Below are 16,653 nucleotides of genomic sequence, written 5' to 3' on the forward strand. Positions count from 1 at the left end.
AAACTTGGAAGTTGGAGTTTGCGAGCAGAAATTATAGACTACCTAGCACCGATGTCAAATTCGAATTGACGTTTGATTTGACAGCTGTTTGCATGGTGCAGTTGGTAGTGACCATAAACAGAAATTTCACAAAAAAAATATTCACTGTATTCTCTCATAAATTTATCATAATATTATTATCTTTTAAGTTAATCATTATTAAAGATGAAGAAAAATATAATTTAATAAGTATCAAACAATGTTAAAAATACATGCAATTTTGTAGAAATGTATCAAAACAAATCAACCAGAGCTTCCAAACATTTTTTTTTTGTTGTATGTTACAGTTAGGATAAAAGTTATTTTTTTAGGAAAACAAAAGTATTTTGATGGTTAAACGAAAAATTAATACTGAATGGCAATTACCACACAATTAAAAAAATTTCTTAGCTAATAAGACGACATAGGAGCCAAAGTAATCATATTATGCGTATAATAAATAATAATTTATAGTTAGTATTTTTTCCTAGCTATTTTGATAATCTAATCTTGCTCTTGACCGGAAGTTCAAATGTTAGGAGGTCAAGATTTATAAAATATAAACATTTTCTGTTTTATTTCACGTTCAAACCTCGAGAATCGAAGTACTCCTCACTCCAGTTTAATGCTGACTACAAATTACAAATGACGTGCTTGTGATCGTTTAAGCTGTTTGTGCAAGGTAAGACTTGTAGGTCAGTAATGATAATCTAATAATAATATGAAAAATGCCGCGTATACGTTATGTATTCGTTATTGTTTTTAAATAAATATAAAAAATGTACCTACATACATTTAATTGCTCATATAAAAAGGGCAAAATTAATAATTCATAATGAAAATAATATAGGTGTAAAATATACATTGAAAACCTAAAATTACAAAACGTTAAAAAAATTGTTATGTGTATAACATAAACCACATAACAATGGCTATAATATTAAAGTTGTTTATAATATTTATACTTTCCAATCAGACTGTTAAGTGGGACACACTTATGTAACATATTAGAGCAATACCTCTTTGCAATATAAGGCTGTATTAAGCATACAAAAGTTAAGCATTTTTCATCAGCTAATAGGTATTTTGTCGTAAAATTTAACAATTTTTTTTTTATCAAACTCGATTTATGTATGATCGAGGATGTGTTTATGTGCATGAATGAACAATAACATAATACACATAGAATCCAGTTCATGGTCAATTGTTCATGGAGTTTATTTGTTATTTATGCAGCGCTACAGTATACGCACAAACAATAGGTTTGTGTGTCACCTACCTAGTTAGTTATATTATACATATATCGTGCTACTTTTTGTATTATTTCCAATAGTTTTACGCAAAAACCTGAGTGTTTTCTTTCTTTCACAGTTCTACCATGAAGCTGCTGTTTATTATATTTGCCATCATCACCTTGACTACTGGTGATAAGAGATGTCATGGTGTCTATTTCGATGATAAATACTATAACCTCTACATAATCAAGGAAGGAATTCATAACTTACATGATTTTGCCTACAACAAAAACGATAATACAATATACTTTACGTATGAAACACTTTCGGAAAAACCCTTGCTTCTTCTTGGTTACTTTGATGTAGGCACTCGTACAGTAGGAACTATAAGTGGGATAAGAAATGCAACATCCGTAACTATTGACCAGTTTTATGGGAAAGTATACGTCGGTGGTGCCGACGGTCTCTACAAAATAAACGACCAGAAGGTTCCAGAACGACTTCCAATACAGGAGGATGTGAAAAGCGTATATTTTAGAGATGGACTGTATTTTACAAACAGGAAACGAGAAGTGTACAAGTTTGAAGATGGCTACGCTACTTTAGTTCCAGAGATGCGAGGTGTAGAAGCTGATAAAATTGTCATAGACGATGACAGCAACATGTTTTTCACGCAAAATAAGAAGCTTTTTAGGATCAAAATGGGCACAAGAGCTATTAATACTCATGAAATGCATACAGTTGATGCGCTAACTACGGACATTTACCATAAGTCGTACATTTGTACTGCCAAGGGAGTGTATGTATATAATAAGTACAAATATGTATTTGACAAAGTTTCTGACATTGCAAGGCTAAAGGCTCTTGCATTTAGTAAGATGAATGAACCAATTTATGCAGTGGCTGATTTATTCGTTAGGTTAGAGTTGAGCCCTATTGGTTGTTTTGAAGATTAAGTAATTAATTCACAAGTTCGACGCTAATTCAAAGCAGTTCAATGGAAATTATTCGATTATGTAAATCTAAATATATTTAGAATAGTGGCGTAGAAACGCGGTGAAACGGGTAGAAATGTTAAAAGAATTACTTTATTATAAATTGTTGCACTAAATTTTTTGTATAGTTGTCATAGTTTTCTATTTATAATACTTCAATTATCTTGCAACGGTAATAATCATTAACAGTCACATAAATAGGTTACCGATAATAATTATGCATTTCTTGATAAAGGTACAAGAAAATTATTATTAAGCAGAAGAATATATTTTTCTATACACCCCTCGATTTTTGTGGATAAACTTTTGTTATTCAGACATTATTTGTTATAACTAAGGTTATAACATGAATTAAAAATTATATGCCAAAGCCAGGTTTACAATTAGTTTTACTTTGTCGTATTATTTATCTCTATTATATTTTCTTTAACTTAGTTTTCTGTGTTCGTAGCTTAGGTTCGTAGTAATATATTTTAAGTAGGTATATTTAGCACGTAAGTTAGCACGTGTACATTTATTATTTAAAATTTTTATGCAAAATAAATGTTGACAGTAATAATTGGTGATATTAATTATTCTAAAATTCGCGGTGCTATAGCACACTGTTTTGAGAGTGTCTATGTGCATATTGTAATAATTGTTATTGCCAAATGATTACAAAAGAGATAATATAAAATTAATAATTATTGTGTATTGTTTATGAAGCAGAAAGACCCTCAAATCATAGACAATACAGGAAGCAGAAATAATATTTAATTTTCATCATGTTGGCAAGATATAAACACGGATCCTGCTTCCGCTTACAATTAAAAATTTAAAATATGGAAAACAAAATATTGTTACCTATGTTATATAGAATTATGTTAAGTTAAGTAATGTATAAAATAAAAAAAGATTTAATCTGTTACAATAAAAAAACATTTTTAGAACTTTGTTATTTTTTATTAAAAAAGAAGTTAACTTGATTAAAATGTAAAGAAAAAAAGACATTCTATTGACTTCAGTTTTGTCAACTGTCAAAAAAATAAAAAATTGCCGCTACGTTCTCAATAATTGAAATTTGATTTAAATGTTATAAGTATAATTAATTTGTAGTTACTAATAGACAATAATATAATTGCGTTGTGATGGTCCGGGAAGACAAAGAAATGAAATGGATATTATCATCAATAATTTGGAAAGTAAGTTAATATTTTCATTACCGCTAACCTGATAAAAATTACATAGGCTCTGATATGCTATTTATTACACAAGGACTGCTTTACCGATTTTATTAGGATACTTAATATCAAATAGAAGCTAAAATTATTAAACCTCCTATTATGCCACCACAGGAGGGAAAATAGGTACTCATACAACTCAAGATAGATTTTTTTTTATTAACGGTACCTAACCCATTATTTTTAAAAGAGAGAAAACTGCATTCAATAATTTCGAAAAATTTGCTTTATTGCTTGTCACACCCGAGAATTGTTAAATTGTTGAACTGTTAAAACTTAAAGTTACACCTATCGATGTTTAAAAGGTACAGCAAGTACAATGACGAAATTCCTAAGAACCTTAATATAATGATAAATCATACAGAAAATAAAAAAGAAAAGCATAAAAACTTGTCCTGTTAAGCTATACCTTTAAATTTAAATTAATGAGCTCTAAGAACGGCAGATTTTATACCTAGATTGCCAACACGACTTTCGATCTTCAAAAACGGCATACGAACACAGTACACACTACACACATACGATTTAGACGTAAAAGTGGCACGAGATGGCATGATTCAAAATATCGAAAGTGTGGCTAATTAGTAGGGTTGTATCTCCACCACAATAAGGGATCTTCCTTGACGAACGAACGCTTTGACAAGTTGATTCCTGTTATTCATTCACTCACACTCCGCTGTTACCGCGGCTTAAGCAAACTCTCGACCATTTCACTTGAAAACACGCAGCCGAGCGGCCGCGTCGCCTAGCGTCGCTCCTTGCGCGTTGTTTGTGATCGTAAATGAACTTCCGATATGACTCCGCATAAATTTTGCGGAGGCGGAGGTTAAATTCTTTGCGGAAGTTCCGCAGTAACGGAGGCGGAGGCGGAGTTCCGTTACAAGTTACAACCCTACTAATTAGTTATTAGCCACATTTTGAAGAAGCTAATAAGTAATAACCTACTTACCTATCTACACTTTAAAAAAAACATTGGTCGTTATCCAGTTTAAGCTTCTATCGCGGGCCTTGAGCGCGGGGACCGAATCCAGAAAATCCGTAACGAAAAAACCTCACGCTCCCCACTCCTACGGGCACGGAGGCACAATACTTGCCTCTTGTCTTGTCCCAGTCATTTAACATACCTACCTGATACCTAGGTACTTAGAATAGAACAAAGTTGCTCTTTCTGTCCCTATAATCTTTAAAACTACGCAATGATTTTGATGCAGTTTTTTTAAAAAGTGATCCAGGAGGAAGGTTTTAGTATATACCTAGGTAATTTAGTTATCAATTAGGTTATAGAAAAAGCGGATGTAGCTGCGGCCGGAAAGCTAGACCATACTAGGTATAAAATCCTATGTCCTTTCTCGGCTATCAAAATATCTCTATACCAAATTTCATGCAAATTGGTTCAGTAGTTAAGGCGTGATTAAGTATCAGACAGACAGACAGAGTTACTTTCGCATTTATAATATTATATAATATAAATATTATATATTTTAGATTTATATATTATATATATTATAGATTTTATCCCGGAAATCCCACGGGAACGGGAACTATGCGGGTTTTTCTTTGACTGCGCGGGCGATGCCGCGGGTGGAAAGCTAGTGAACAATAAATCAAAGAGAATTTCCAAATATTTACAAAATTCTATAGTTTTCGCGTAGGCAGGTACGAATTTACTTCCGACACGTATGCTCGGCAGTCGGCACCCACCGTTGTTTTTATTTAGTTTTCACAGTAGGCTTTATCCATTAGAACCCGTGTTTTGCGAGTGAAACCGGGAAGCACAGCTAGTCGAAAATAATTTTAAGCCATTTCATATTTCAACTTTTATTTTCAGCTAAGCCACAACATAAAAAGGTTACAGAATAGATCAAGGAAAATACAAATGCTTACATTCGTATTTGTCTGCACTTTTATATGCACTGGTCTTTATTTATTAATGTACAAGGAGCTTAACGAGGATATGTTAAACACTAATCCGTAAGTACTAAGTACCTATGTTTATACTAATACGTATTTATCTGTGCTAATACCTTGCTAGGTAGTTGCTAATACCACAGACTAATAATAATCTAATACTAACGGTCCGCCCCGGCTTCGCCCGTGGTACAAATGTAGTGGGATCACGAAAGAATATTTAATTCGGTCCGTTTGTTCCTGAGATTAACGCGTTCAAATAAATCAAACTTTGAAGTTAATAAAATTATTTGCAGTTCAACATTAAATTTGTCTTAAATGGAATATTTTTGATCAAAAAATATTTGCAATGCCTACAAATAAACGTCCCACACGCGTTCCACTGCACGTATCGCGATTACATAATATAATTACATACCTACGACAAATCTTATAACACAAGAAGGATAAAATTATATTATTTTGTATGTACATGCTTTATTATTTAATAATTAATTAAAAACTTTTAGGGAACTATCGATATTAGGTAAGTACATCGCGATGCGTGCAATATCTAAAAACGTACGGGAAGACGAACACAAAGTCCTTTTTTCGTAGTATTTTCCTTTTTCATTAAATTATTTCATAGGTTAATAAATTGTCATAATTATGCTTGTCAAAGGCCAATTCTTTAAAAACTTTTTTTTTTCGTTTCTTGTCGAAAAAGCTTTTTTCCGTTTTAACTATAGACAGTTCTACAATATCGATATGCTGTTAGATTTTGAATTATTATAATAATGTACAAAAGAATTACGTACTTGCACAAGTTTTTAATAATTGCTTATTATGTAAGATAAATATAAGTAAATAAGTTTGTATTCATAATATTATAGCAGGTATATGTTCGAACATAATATTAATAGGTCAATTGATTATTAATTTCGACCCAACATTCATAGCCCGGATAGCTCAGTCGGTAGAGCATTGGACTTTTAATCCAAGGGTCCAGGGTTCAAGTCCCTGTTCGGGCGGTTTTTTAATGCATTTTTTTTTATCAAATAATGTTTTTTACCTACCATGTTATTACTTAGTATTAGTTTCACTAAACTATGTGATGATTTTTTTAACATATTTCAAAACGTATAGGGCGCCGCATAGGTATTAGCAGCCGCCCTAGCGTCGCGCGTGTTACATAATATTTGGCCTATAGAATTTAGGGTTCACATACAATTCCAACAGTGAAAGAATCGATCCAATTGGTCGATTTCCGACTTAACTGGCTTTTCTGATATATGCACAAACAAACAAACTCTTCAGCTTTATATCATAACCTAACTACCTATACATAGACATATTTTTTGTTATAGAATTCACACAAACACACATGTATCATCACCAAATGTGGGTTGTATTTTCCCAAACATCGATCCTTTTTCACCAATCGCCATGAAATATAACAGAGATATGCCGAAAGTTACGTGCAAAGGGAAGGATTGGGTTGAGTGCAATGTATGCCAATATTATTAATTTAAGCATCACTATCATTATCATCGACATAGCCATCGTAATCGTCACCACTTCATCACCACATCATTTACATGTTCAATATCTTCAACGTCATTTACATGTTCAATATCGTCACCATCTTCAATAACATTTACATGTTCAATATCGTCACTATCTTCAATAACATTTACATGTTCAATATCGTCACCATCTTCAATAACATTTACATGTTCAATATCGTCACCATCTTCAACGTCATTTACATGTTCAATATCGTCACCATCTTCAATATCATTTACATGTTCAATATCGTCACCACCTTCAACGTCATTTACATGTTCAATATCGTCACCACCTTCAACGTCATTTAGATGTTCAATGTCGTCACCATCTTCATTATCATTTAAACGTTCAATATCGTCACCATCTTCAACGTCATTTACATGTTCAATATCGTCACCATAAAAGGGAGAGTGTATAAATTTTTTGTTGGTTATTTTTTTATATGTTACACGCGTTAAAATTCGTAATCATTAGATTATGAATTTTTGCATAAGTACACTGATAAAAATATCTGTTATACATTTTTAAAGAATAGAAAAAAAAACCGATCACGAGGCGGGATTCGAAACCGCGTCTTTCGCCAAATCGAAATTCAATACCATACCGCCATACCGCCTCGTGTTCGAATTTTTTCTTCTCTTTAAAAAGATATATAATTATAAAACATTTGAATGCTATAAAACAAAAAAATATCAAATGATGTCTGTATGTGTGTATTTTTACTTATATTTTTCCATACAGATGTCGGAATGTTATGTTAAAAAGGAGATTTTAGATACTAAACAAGACATCACCTGTATATACAAAGATATTATATACGTCGATGATGATAATTATAAAATCGGTGATGGAATTAAGTTGACTGGTGATGAAAAGTATATACTTAATCAGAGTGATTACTTTAAGGTGTCGTGTTTTGGGTACGATAAGAAAGGGTAAGTGAATAAGTATGTTTTTACTAAAAATTTTGGATTGGTGTTATATTATATTTAGCCCCAATGGGCACTAATAAATGTGATGTTTATCGTTAAAATGTCTAACAACAATAAAATAAAATACAATTAAAATATTTTTTTTTTGTCGTCACTTGAAACAAATACTTACATTCTGTTAAAAGTTTTTTTTTATGTTTGACCTAAATGTTAAAAATATTTTTTTTTTGTTTATTTGTCTATTCGTATTTATATTAAAAAGTTCAGATTACTTATTAGTGATATTCATCCATAGCCCGGATAGCTCAGTCGGTAGAGCATTGGACTTTTAATCCAAGGGTCCAGGGTTCAAGTCCCTGTTCGGGCGGCCTTTTTTTGAAATGACAAAATAATGCTGCATCATATTAAAGTTTCTTTCAAAATTAATAAGTATTTAACGAATATAAAATAATATTGGAGGAATTAACATAATAGTACGTTAGCCTTTATTTTACTCAAAATTTCAGTAACAAAATGATTAGCTGCTAAAATAGTTAGTTGTTGTTGTTGTTGTTGCTGCTAGTTTCTCTAAAAATATCACTTAATATATAAACTACATTATCAATTATGTGATAATTATTTTGGACACTTAACTTTTCTACCATTATTAGCCATTTTTTTAACACTTTTTACAATGTTTCTCTACCAGCAATTTTTTTTTCAGATCATTTTCAGACTTAACTTATAAACTTATATTTACCAAGGTACCTTACGGCTCACAATACCAAAATGAGTAAAAAAATTTTTTTTTTCTGATTTTTTGTGCCCTTCGTTCCAGATTCGGCCTCCTATCTCACAGATGGCAAGGCTACGTCTCCGGCGTGCGTGAAATAAAACGCCGCGTTTCCGCCTCGCGTGTAAACAGCCTAAACGTGCTCATACTCGGCTTCGATTCCACGTCGCATAACGGCTTTATAAGGAAGATGCCTAAGAGTTATAGCGTTTTGGTGAACGAACTGGGTGGCGTGGTTTTGAATGGGTATGAAAAATAATAAGTAAAAAAAATTTCAATTTTTGGAAAGATAATCAGCTTATACTTATAATTTAGCATTATTTGTGTTATTCTATGGCTATTTCAATGTAATATTTAGTTGCTATAGTAGAGCCATTTTAATAGGCAACATTTGACAGTTCAACAAAATTCAACAACGTAACCTAGTAACGACGACATAGAATAATATAATATTTCGTTTTGTTAGAACTGCACATTTGCTTAACTTTTTTCAATTACAATTACATATTTATAATAATAATGACCGATACAAGTAATTTTAAGATTTCATTTTACTGATAAACCATCCTAAACATAATAAACAATTTCTGAATTGAAGAACTGACGTCGCTACAATTTTGTGTCAATAAACCTTTTTTCTTTTTAAATACCAGAGACGTTACTCTAAAAATCGAAATCTGACATCTAGAATCGAATGCATTGATTACTTGTGAATAAAAATCATCATAAATTAATAAATTCGATTGACAAATGTTTCAAATCCGTATCGATTAATACAATTCAATCGATGTTTTTAAGCAGGTTACCTCTCTTCGAAAATAAAATTGACAGACGTCAAATGTTGCCTATTAAATTGGCTTGACTATACTTACTTATTTGACTAGTACAAATTTTGTAATTTGTACTTTTTGGAATCATAAGTAGATTGCTTAATAAAGTTTATGTTAATTTATTATTAAAACCGTCTTTCTATACTATTCGAATATTGTGTTTTTTCCTTCTATGTTGTTCTATTTGATGTACAATAAATAAATTATTTATTAATATTACATCTATTGTAAAAAAAAATCGTCAAAATTATTTTGATTTCTTATATTTTAGATATAACATACTAGGCGATGGTACACCGGACGCTCTATTTCCCATTTTAACGGGGAAACACGAGTGGCAGCACACTAGCGCGAGGCGGGTACATACAGACGCAAAGATAGACCCCGATTTGTTTATATTTAAAACTGCTATGGATGATGGGTAAGGGATATATTGTGAAAAAATGACAAAAAATTGAAAAAAAAAAATGTTTTTGGGTGTGTTTTTTTAATCAGAAATAAGATAAGGGAGGAAGGATGAACGTTGACGGGTTTTTTTAATATATTTTTATATCACTCTAATACATATTATAAATACGAAAGTTTTAAATTATCGATGGATGTATTATACATATAGATGTGTGTTACTATTTCACGTAAAAACTATTAGACGGATTATGATTAAACTTTACAGGAATAACACATAAGTAATAAAAACTTGATTTTGCACGCGGGTTTGTCTTCGTGTGAAACCTTTTGCACCATAATTTGTTACAAAAAAAAATGTATTTTTTTTTCAGCTACCAAACGGCATACTACGAAGACATGCCATGGATTGGTTCATTCCAATACAGATACAATGGTTTCTCCAAATGTCCCGCGGATCACTATTTACGATCTTTTCTCATGGAGGAAGCCAAATCTGGGATAAAATGGTGGATGGGGACCAAAAAGAGATACTGTATTGGAGAAAAACCGCAGTATAAAGTGTTATTTGACTTGACTAAACAGGTATTTTTTTGTAGTGAAACTTTTTTAGGCGCGTTGAGAGTAAAATTTCCAGGTCGCGTCATGGCAATGCCGTCACGTCATGGAGTAAGGTGATTTTGGTATCTTTGAATCTTGCCAGAAAGTTTCACTTCTGTCACGTGTGCTCGGCAGACACGCTCTTTTTTTGGGATTGTTACATCGGATTTTTTTAACTGGGTGAACCGATTTTGATTATTCTTTATTATTTGAAAACTGGTGCATTTCGATAAGTTCCAATAACATTTATTCTAGACATACTTTGGTATTTTTTGTTAAAAATATTGCTTTTTGAGTATGAAAGATTTTTTATTTGTTTCTTACTAAAAAAAAGTGTCCAAAATTTTAAAATGCAATTACGTAGGTACTCCTAAATATTTATAATTGTTTTTCAGTTCACAACAATAAAATCGAAAAAATTCTGTTTCACGTTCATAGCGGATATAAGCCATGATGAATTTAATCTAATTTCTACAGCTGACGACGATTTAGTTGATTTTATGAGATATTTGAAAAATTCCGACATTTTGAATAACACTCTGTTCATTTTGATGGGCGATCATGGACCAAGGTTATTATTATTTAAAGACTAGCTGTGTCATGCGGTTTTACCCGCATTGCTCCGCTCCTGTTGGTCTTAGCGTGATGATATATAGCCTATAGCTTTCCTCGACAAATGGGCTATCTAACACCGAAACAATCTTTCAAATCGGAACAGTAGTTCCTGAGATGCGCGTTCAAACAAACAAACAAACTCTTTTTAATATTAGTATTGATATTAAATAGATTGAATTTAACATTAACTAAATAATTTTATTTATTTAAATAGATTTTCCCCCATGCGTCGAAACACGTATCAAGGCAAAATGGAGGAACGTTTGGCTTTCATGTCAATAACTTTACCGGAAATAATAAAATTACAAGAACCCGATATATTAGAAAATCTAAAACTAAATAGTAAAGTACTAACTACTCCGTTTGATATTCATTCTACTATTTTGGACGCTATGGGCCTTAAGTTGTTTGCAAGTGACTATATAGTGCCTGGTAGTAAAATGTTGAGGGGATTGAGTTTATTGCAACCGGTTAGTTATTTCAAATAATCTATAGTAAAGTAGTAAGTAGTAGAGTAATTTTGAGTTATTATTTACGTAGTTGTTTAGGTAAAAAGTTAGTTTGTTGTTGTAGTAAGTTTTCTAGAGAGATTTTTTGAAGTATCTAGTAGTTGTTAGTAGTCAGATTTTTGTTTACTAATTTACTTAAGTGACCTAGGTTAGGTAGTTTTGTAGTATTGTGAAATTAGTTAGTTCTCTGTACCTTTATTATTATTTTATTAGGTGTACAGTTCTTTGTACTTAGTATGTTTTATCAATTTATTTATAACGCACATAATATGCAACTGGATTCACAACCAAAAAGTGACCGAAGCAGAAAGCTCTGCTATGCATGTATAAGGCAGATTTTTAAATGATTCAATATACTTTGAACATTACTGCCACGGAATAAGGTGTTAATTTCAATGAATGTTATATGTATTTTATAATTTTTGACGATCTTTTAAAAGAAAATTGTAAGGTCAATGTAGAATCTTGATGTTCTAAATCTAAGGTATCAAAGGCTAAATTGTACATTTGTTTCAAGTTTATTTATGTAAATGTTATTTTTGTGTGCATTGTAAGTACAATAAAGTGTGTTTTATTTATTTATTTATTTATCATTGAAACTTATTGCATGTAGATTTAGTGACTTAAGTTATTACTAGTATGAAATGTACCTGTAAGTTATTTTGTAATAAGGTCTGAAGCTATTTGCGACTTACTTTATTTATAGCGAAGTAAATTAGTTTTTATTTTGGAAAGACTTTGGTATATATCTGTGATTTATCTAAATAATTTAAATTAAACGTTGCAATTCTAAATTAAACTTCATAATTAACAATTAGACCTAGTGATGCTAAATTACACTTTTTTATCTTTATATTATATCTATATAATATTTACAGTGGTGGTCACATAATTAAAGACACCCCCGAATTGACCATAAAAGATTTACATTAGGAAGTACAATTATCTGAAAAAGGTATTTAATCTAGTATTATTTTTATTAAACCATACAAGACAATATGTTATTTAAAATGAGGGACAAAAAATAGTTATATTCCTTGTTAGTTTCGACACTTGCTCTCTGTGGGAATGTAACACAAACTTTGTTAACGTACGTATAGCTGGCCACTTAATTAAAGACAACAAGAAATGAGTTACAATTTTTTATAAATAAAAAGAAACAGCATTGTGCTTTACTTCCTTTTGTCGCGTAATTTCATAAATCATTGACACTATGATTTTTTTGGTTATTTTTAACTTTTAAAATTAAAATTCATACGTTTAATAGTTTTAATATCAATTACTATGGTTAAAAACAAGAGTTGCGACTCCTCCGCAAGAAAAAATATTTCTAACTTCCATGATAATTAAACTGTTTCGAGGAAATGGTTATGAATGCTTTAAAATATGTACCTACCGAAAACGTACTCAGAAAAGCAAAACCAAGTGAAACTACTCGGCCGAAAGATTCAAAAATGGTGTTGTTGGCTAAAAAGATCCATTTAAAGGGTCGGAACTGATACAGTTCAGAGTTGTATGGTGCAGCAGGCTTGAAGGGGGGTCTGCAAGCACAATTAGACGGAGACTGTGTGAGGAAAACTTGCACTGAAGAGTATCTCGGAAAGTACCACTTTTGAAAAAACAAAATGTGAAGGCAAGATTTCACTTTGCTACAAAATACGAACACTGGACTGAACGAGAGTGGAAACATGTGATGTTTCTGCATGAAACTAAGATTAATATGATTAATTCTGTCAGAAAACAATATGTAAGACGCCATCTCAATAAGGAAATGGATCCAAGATACTCTAAAAAGTAGTCATACATGGGGGTGGAAATATTAAAGTGTGGCGCTGATTTTCTGGACTTAGTGTTGGACCTGTCAAAAAGACAGAAGGCAATATGGATAAATTCCAGTACAAGTATATTTTAGAGCAATCCATGCTGCCCTATGCAGAGGAAAATTGACCTGTTGTTTGGACTTTTCAACACAATAATGATCCCAAGCACACAGCAAAAGTAGTGAAGTGCTTGTTAAGGAACCAATCTGTATCTGTTTTGGATTGGCCCCCTCACAGTCCGGATTCAAATCCGATCGACAACTTATGAAATCAAGAAAGAAAGAAGTCGCGGCAAAGCGATCATCAAACGTCGAATAACTTTGCAAAACATTTTCGAAGAATGGAACCAATTTAGTGATGCAACTTGAACAAAATTAGTTGCTTCCATGCCCAAGAGATGTAAACCGTCATTACTGCCAAAGGACATGCAACCAAATATTGAAAAGTGTACAAATGTTTTGTAAATACGTCAGGTATTTTGTGTTGTAAAAATAATCTCATTAAAATAATTTTTTTTTTATATTTCTTATAAGCGAGTCTAATGTCTTTAATTATATGGCCAGACCTTTGCTAAGTTAAAACTGCTAGTAGTAAGGATGAACCGATTAAAATCTAACAAACCGACAAGTTCTGTTGATAAAATTTAGTTTAGCATTAGACAACACATACCTGAATATTTTAAAATTATTTAATAAGTTCCAATGGTAGTGTAAAAAAAAATATTGAGAGAAGTGTCTTGGGTAGTATAAAATGCTCTTAGTGTCTTTAATTATGTGACCACCACTGTATATATATGTTTTTTTTTCAGATACCAAGTTCTCGTACATGCGAAGACGCATCAATTCTACCACATTGGTGTGTGTGCACTAACACTAAATGGCATGATGTTGGTGTGAGTGATCCCGCGTATAATACACTAGCTATCACTTTGGCAGAGTTCATCAATAACGCTACAGCGGAGAAGCGGTGTGTTTTTTTTTAATATCTCTATATATTATTTATAAACATAGAAAGTCTTGTGTCACAATGTTAGTTACCATACTCCTCGGAAACGGCTGGACCGATTGTCATGAAATTTTGTGTGCCTATTTGGTAGATCTGGGAATCAGTACTCAAATTCAAACATTTATTTATTCAATTAGACTTCATCTAGAAGCACTTTCGAATCGTCGTTACATATTTTAACATTTACCACCGATTCGGAAAGCAGTATCTATGGAGAAGAACCGACAAGAAACTCCATAGTTGCTCTTTTAAATACATAGCCGTATTATCAATTATGTCCATAAACAATATATTATGTAATAACATAAATATAATATGTTCGTGATATTACTTATATTTTCCGACTTTTTTTCCTCGCATGTCAATTCATAAATGAATAATTTATTTCAAAATTAATTTCCGACATTTATACCAATTTTAACTGTGTTCGTTGCTCCTAAATGGATCAACCGATTTGTATACGGTTTTGTTCAGTAATTTAATCATATTGTTTATATTTTTACAGAGATTTTTGCGCAAAAAGGGAGATTGTATCTATAAAATGGATAGTAAGAAGGGATTGGACGAACGTTACCTTACAAGAAGGAAATATGTATTATCAAATGATGGTAAATTTATTTGTTTTTGAAGTGAAATTTGTTTAGGCGCGTTGAGAGTAAAATTTCAAGGTCGCGTCATGGCAATGCCGTCACGTCATGGAGAAAGGCGACGGTATCTTTGAATCTTGATAAAGAAGTTTCACTTCTGACACGTGTGCTTTTGAATCGTGATAACCTATTTTTACCATTTACATTTTATTTTATAGTAAACTAGCTTACCGCCCGCGGCTTCGCCCGCATTACCCGCAAAACCTCATAAATAATATACTAAAACCTTCCTCTTTAATCACTCAATCTATTAAAAAAAACCGCATCAAAATCTGTTGCGTAGTTATAAACATTTAAGCATACAAATGGACATAGGGACAGAGAAAGCGACTTTGTTTTATATTATGTAGTGATATAAAGTTTTTAAAATATTTTTTTAATTTTCAGGTGGTGATGAGTCCAAAACGAGCGTCTTTTGAAGCGACTATAAAATACAATGTACTGACAGACAAGTTTATTATTAGCGATCGGGATATATCTAGGATATCTGCGTTTGTATTGTTTTTTTTATTTATTTCACAACTGTTTTTGTCTGTTTATTGTATTTTCACCCCAAGTAAAAAAAAACTTGATTCCTGGGAGATTTTTTCTTGTATTAGGATTTAGGTAAGTACCTATTAGTATAAAAAAGTGCAATTAAATTATTTCACTATAGCTTATTTATCTAATTCCATTCCTAAAATGAATCAACAATTTAATTTTTTTACAAACCAGTCAAAATATATAAGACTTAGCTTTCCGCCCGCGGTTTCGCCCGCGTTTACAAAGAAAAATCCGCCTAGTTCCCGTTCCCGTGGGATAAAACCTATAAGTTATCCTCTATATGTGTGCTAAATTTCATTGTAACCGGGTCAGTAGTATTTGCGTGTAAGAGTAACAAACATACACACCTACACGAACTTCCATCCTCACAAATGTTCACATTTTTAATATTATTTAATTAATTTTACATATAAATAATGTTAATAAAAGACCGAATATATTTATATTTAAAAAACTAGATCTTTTTAATTAATTATTTCTACCAAAAGTTATTACAAAAAAGTGCATAACACAAAACCAGATCCAAAGTTTAGTATAAACTAGTATAAACTTAGTGAATATTTTTTGTTTCCAGGTACGGCAAGGAGCCAGCGTGTCTCAATGGAACAAGTCCACATTTGGATAAATACTGTTATTGTGTCAAATAGTTTTATTGAATAAAGTATTCATAATTTAATATTTGTTTCATTTTAATTGTCGTTTTATAACAATCTAGGTATATAAAATGAATAGAAAAAAATGTGTTGGTAAGCGCAAAACTCGAGAACGGCTAAACCGATTTCGTTAATTTTTTATAATATTCTTTGAAGAACGAGGAGAGAAAGGAGATCTTCTTATGGAGAGAAAACTTAAACATGTAGGTAGTTTAAATTTAACAGTAACGGTGACTTTAAAGTTTAAAGTCACTGCGAAATTAGTTGCAGTTTATTTTTTTGCATGGTTAAAGTTAACAAAGTCCTGAGTCAAGTGATAGTAAATACATATTGTTATAAGCCAACAATAATTTACACTCAAACACACAAAACTAGATAACATGTAAACCTCTTTGACA

At 31.5% G+C, this 16,653-nt stretch overlaps 2 protein-coding genes and 2 non-coding genes across 4 annotated transcripts; all 4 read left to right on the forward strand.

Annotated features, from left to right (window-relative positions):
- Positions 1–567: 567 nt before the first annotated feature.
- Positions 568–3,178, forward strand: LOC123703803 (ommochrome-binding protein-like). The gene is made up of 2 exons (XM_045651961.1): positions 568–700; positions 1,390–3,178. Exon 2 carries the CDS (start codon positions 1,397–1,399, stop codon positions 2,207–2,209), a length of 813 nt encoding a protein of 270 aa, XP_045507917.1. The 5' UTR covers positions 568–700; positions 1,390–1,396; the 3' UTR covers positions 2,210–3,178.
- Positions 3,179–3,364: 186 nt separating this feature from the next.
- Positions 3,365–15,665, forward strand: LOC123703652. The gene is made up of 12 exons (XM_045651729.1): positions 3,365–3,429; positions 5,297–5,439; positions 6,723–6,864; positions 7,666–7,859; positions 8,674–8,874; positions 9,730–9,879; positions 10,238–10,448; positions 10,859–11,034; positions 11,293–11,548; positions 14,216–14,373; positions 14,918–15,020; positions 15,447–15,665. The coding sequence occupies exons 1-12, from the start codon at positions 3,376–3,378 to the stop codon at positions 15,663–15,665; spliced, it is 2,007 nt and encodes a 668-aa protein (XP_045507685.1). The 5' UTR covers positions 3,365–3,375.
- On the forward strand, positions 6,314–6,386 carry Trnak-uuu. The gene has a single exon. It is a non-coding gene; the product is annotated as a tRNA-Lys (tRNA).
- On the forward strand, positions 8,151–8,223 carry Trnak-uuu. The gene has a single exon. It is a non-coding gene; the product is annotated as a tRNA-Lys (tRNA).
- Positions 15,666–16,653: the final 988 nt, after the last annotated feature.

This window comes from Colias croceus, chromosome 27 (assembly GCF_905220415.1).
Source record: "Colias croceus chromosome 27, ilColCroc2.1".
Lineage (NCBI taxonomy): Eukaryota > Metazoa > Arthropoda > Insecta > Lepidoptera > Pieridae > Colias > Colias croceus.

Coding starts and splice junctions, on each gene's coding strand:
- LOC123703803 (XM_045651961.1), top strand. CDS start 1,397: ATGAAGCTGCTGTTTATTATATTTGCCATCATCACCTTGACTACTGGT.
- LOC123703652 (XM_045651729.1), top strand. CDS start 3,376: ATGGTCCGGGAAGACAAAGAAATGAAATGGATATTATCATCAATAATT. Junction 3,430..5,296: donor TATCATCAATAATTTGGAAA/GTAAGTTAATAT, acceptor TTTTATTTTCAG/CTAAGCCACAACATAAAAAG. Junction 14,374..14,917: donor AACGCTACAGCGGAGAAGCG/GTGTGTTTTTTT, acceptor ATATTTTTACAG/AGATTTTTGCGCAAAAAGGG.